Raw genomic sequence first — 5,024 nt, forward strand, 5'->3', positions numbered from 1 at the left:
CATCGATTGATAAAGAAATTGTATCCAAACAAACAAAACCCGCTATTGTTTTAAGTCGACAGAAAATGTCGATCAAAAGACATGCGATGCCATCGGCAGCGGCAGTGAAGAAGAAGACAAAGATGATAAATAAACAGTGGTTATTGTGGAGGAAAAAAATAATGACGACAAAGATTATGAAAAATARGTTAATCAACGACAAAGTGTCCACCAAATCGATGAGTCCATCGATGAGTCCGACTTCGGAAACGCCAATTAGACTGATCCCTACTTAACAATAAGCCGGTCATTATAGCTATTGGCGAATCGGTAGTATTATAGCCAAACTGTTATATTTTATTATCATTGATATTATCATCAACTGTTCAATTGAGGCTTACATTCATTATATCACATTTTWACTTTATATTAGTTATTATCTATAAATACGGTAATAATAATTTTTTAAAAAAAATTATAAATTAAATTTTTTAAAAATTGAATTAAATTATAATAATTATTATGTTTGCATTAATTGATTACTAATTGGATGTTTGTTTGGATTATTTTCGGTATTAATTTTCTGGCAAACATTTTTTATTTTTCAATTAATTTAACCAAATGTTTTCATTTACTTTATTATTTATATAATAGATTTATATATGTTTATTAAACAATTTACAACTTTATACTGTAATTTAAACAATAGAAAAATAGTTTGCAATAACAACTATTGAATTAACTGTATTTTTATAACATTATTTACTCAGATCTAAGCTTTATCTCTGTTACTAAATTTTTTTGGTAACCAAAATATGTGAGTGGTTTCACATTTTTATTACAACTTTTTTAAAAAGTTAGATATCTAATTGCATAAATAAACACATATACTCTCTCTCTCTCTCTCTCTCTCTCTCTCTCTCTCTCTCTCTCTCTCTCTCTCTCTCTCTCTCTCTTTCACACACACTAAAACTCTCTCAAAAATAGCTCATTTAGTATTACATATGCGACTACATGTCTCAATAATAGGTATGTTAAGTGGTAAGTGTTGTCCATTTTACTAACCCTAACCGGCGGTAAATTTTGATAAGTCCTCCCGCATAACAATAGAGGACATTAAACAACAAACGTATAGATAAAATTTAAATAAACCATTAATTAGATAATCAATTATCAGAAAACATTGATAGAGTCGATAACTTTTTTGATTTATTAATATTGTTTATAATTGTTTTCTGAATTTATTTTTTTTGTGTATTAAATCATTAAATTATTGTAATTTATTTTCATTGATTTGATTATGATATTACTGGACAGTCAATCTATGGTTATGATTACAACATTATTATATAATTATTRTAGATTTTAAAAGCCCGACCCGTAATCAGCTAATTAAATCTAATAATCAATGTAATACTGTATATACATATAATAAAATAAAAATTAATATTTATCAATAAGTTTAATATATATATATATATAGTTCAAAACTTAAGATACATTTAAAATTATAGAATATAAGTTTACCTATTTATGTAAATATTTTTTTGCGGAAAAAAACAAAATTTGTTTCCGGTCTCTAATATAATTTATTGTTTTGATAGTAATGTAATGTACACTTTATACCAGGGTTGGAAAAATACAAGGTTTTCGATTTTGGCTTTGTAAAATACAATGTATTTTACATTTTAGAAAAATTACATAAACTATGATAAAATACTTATTTTTTTATTAAATTTATTATTATTACATAATTTCAATATCGTTAGTATATAGAATCGTTGTTTTCTAAAACTATTAAAAATTAATATTAATTATTTTATTAATATATTTGAATAATTTCAATACCAGAATTAACTTCAATAGATAATTTCAAATTTTTTCAAAATAAAAAAAAATAATTATTACAAAACATGTGTTTGTTTGTGAATCTTAGTATTTTTGTTACTAAGTGGCGCTAATTTTTTTTGTAAGCCAAAATTGTCATGTAATTTACATTGTATTATACTGTATAATACGTTTTGTATTATGCATACACTTTGTCTCTGCCAACACCAAAATTGTTCCCAAATAAAATCCCTCCAATTTTCGGAAAATATGGAAAATATATTATATTCCTTCCCTTGATCGTTGTATTATACTAAAAAGTACATAATAATATGTGTTTCAATTGGGACCATTATGTTGTATTCAATCAAAATATACAAATATTATTAAACATTTAGTAAAAACATTAAATACATTTTGTAGACATTTACTATACAAACGTGTTTTTAATTAAACATTATGTAATGTGAGTTAGGGTACGATAGGTGGTACCACAAGGAAATGTCTTCCCAGGGAATTCCCAGGGAACAGGGAATATAAGGAACTTATGGAAAATAAGACGAGGGAGGGAATCAGATCTAACCCTAAGTGTATATAAACTTTATAGGGTTCAACTTACACTTGTTAGACATACCGTATATATTACGTTAGTATACTGTACAATATATTATTTGATGATGGAGACTAGAAAATTAGAGTGACCAACTTATTTTATGATTTTAGAGTAGACCACCAAAAAAAAACATAATTAGACAAATTTTAATAATTTATTTTAACAATTAAAAATTATAATATGATAATTATTAAATATATAAATTCATATATTGAATCAATAAATTAAATTATAAAACAATTAACATACAAAAAAAAACAACACAAAAATCTTTGAAAACAATTTTTATTATTATTGTTGTTGGCAACTATAAAAAATATCTATTGCACTGTTATTATGCAATTATTTTAATAGCATTATGTGTTCCCTCTTTTAACTATTTCCCATTTCTATTGGTTCAAACTATATATAATATAATATATATATATATATTTAAGACTATATACTTTAAGACTATATATTGTAAAACTATATATATATATATATTAACTAAATCTAAGATCTATAGTAATGTTCAGTATTTTTAGCACATTTTGTTCATAATAGCTATAAAGCATTTATTAAATCTTTTATTTAATATAGAATTCAATGTATTTTTTTCTAATTACAAAAAAAAAACAATTAATTAGATAATCAGTTATCAGAAAAAAACATTTGACAGATTGAATAAATTTTGGATAAATTTATTGAATATATTTTTTTAATTGTTTGTATTTATAATTATTTAATATTAGATAACTGTTTAAATAAGATTGATATCAATTGGTCAGATATCATGTCAACCGATTGTCACCGATATTTGTCTCAGTTTGTCGACATCACTGCCGACACGATAGACATCTTAGTTGAAAATGGTTTCACTTCATTAAATACATTGTTGGCCATCGATTTGGACAAACACTGGCAGTATTTACCGCCGCAGATATCTATGGCACAGAAACTACTGTTGGGACAGGCATTGGGAAAACTTGAGGCAGAAATAACCGATGATAACGACAACAACGTTAATATTGAAAAGTCGGATAATAATAATATTGATGTAAAGGACAGTATTACTGGTAATTATTTTTTACATTAATTTCACATAATATTTCACTAAAATTATTATTATAAATATATTATATATATTTTATTTATTTAGTTAATGTTTATATTAGTTTTAGATTTAATTGTTTAAAAATTCGTTGAATATTATTTTCATATTATATATATAATATATATAATATATATAATATATATAATATATATAATATATATAATATATATAATATATATAATATATATAATATATATAATATATATAATATATATAATATATATAATATATATAATATATATAATATATATAATATATATATTTGTTTAATTCAGTTAATTGCAAGATTAACTGAATTGTATTGTTTTAGTGATACAGTGTTTAAATTAATTAGTATATGTTTACTGATTATAATGACATTAAGATTTTTTAACAGGTCTTTTTATAGGTAATTATAGGAGAAATTGCAATTTAAAATATACATGTATAATATTATACATGTTTTAGTTGTGCATTTGTATATAATATATATATATATATATATATAGCATAATAAAATTCAAAAAATAATAAGATTAATCTAAGGATAAAACCTAAGTTTAGGTTCCTATTAACCTAATGTTAACATAACTAAAAATCATATTAATGCAACTAAAAATTATGTTAATTAAGTTGATTATATAGTATATTTAAATCACATTATATAGTAAATTGTATCAGTCGACCATTTATATGCAATTACGACAATTGCAACAAAACTTATAAAAGAAAAAAACATTTGCGTCAACATATGAATTGTGTTCACACGACTGGCCAACGATTTGATTGCAAATACAATGAGTGCAACAAATCGTTTGCTAACAAACACTCTAAACGTATGCATGAGAGACGGTTTCACGAGAATCGCCGACAAAATCATTCAATGGTTTGTACAGAATCTCATTAAATTTGTCTTTAAATTTGATTATATTTTTATTTTATTTTTTAAAAAATTTATTTGTAGACAACAATGCCATTAATTAATATATCATTTGCAGCCACAACAGCAACAACACAACGTACCTAAAGTGGAAACCAAACCGGATATTAAACCGGTATTTCTGTTATCGTGGACTCCGAAGTCGTCTCAATAATCAATTGGTTAATTGATAGTCACATTCATTATACTTATCAATATTTGGACTTAAATGACGATTTTTTTAATAACGGTTTTATCACTTTTGCTATACTTATGAATTGTTTAGTAAATTATATTTAAAAATATCATAACATTTAATTATATAATAATGTTTCAAATTGTTATTTGACTTAATTATGATTATTATAAATTTTTGTGTATGTAATTAATGATTTTTTTTATCAATAATTGTTTTTATTTTCGGTTTGACAATAATTTTGATTTAAAATAATTAAATAAATATATGAAAAAATAAAAACAATCATTTTTCTTTAATACATTCATCAAGAATGTACGTAACTTATGGTAATCAGTGTCATTAATTTCACAGTGATTTTACATAATTATGATTTTAAGAATCAAAATGATTTGCTTTACTTCAGTCATTATGA

At 23.2% G+C, this 5,024-nt stretch overlaps 1 protein-coding gene across 1 annotated transcript; it reads left to right on the forward strand.

Moving 5' to 3' along the window:
- Positions 1–3,194: 3,194 nt before the first annotated feature.
- On the forward strand, positions 3,195–4,588 carry LOC128952753 (uncharacterized). Its single transcript, XM_054298194.1, has 3 exons — positions 3,195–3,477; positions 4,163–4,380; positions 4,493–4,588. The coding sequence occupies exons 1-3, from the start codon at positions 3,195–3,197 to the stop codon at positions 4,586–4,588; spliced, it is 597 nt and encodes a 198-aa protein (XP_054154169.1).
- The last annotated feature ends 436 nt before the right edge of the window (positions 4,589–5,024 follow it).

The sequence above is a fragment of the Oppia nitens genome, unplaced genomic scaffold (genome assembly GCF_028296485.1).
Source record: "Oppia nitens isolate AA-2021 unplaced genomic scaffold, nextdenovo-longstitch-racon4-pilon3 scaffold1_pilon_pilon_pilon, whole genome shotgun sequence".
Lineage (NCBI taxonomy): Eukaryota > Metazoa > Arthropoda > Arachnida > Sarcoptiformes > Oppiidae > Oppia > Oppia nitens.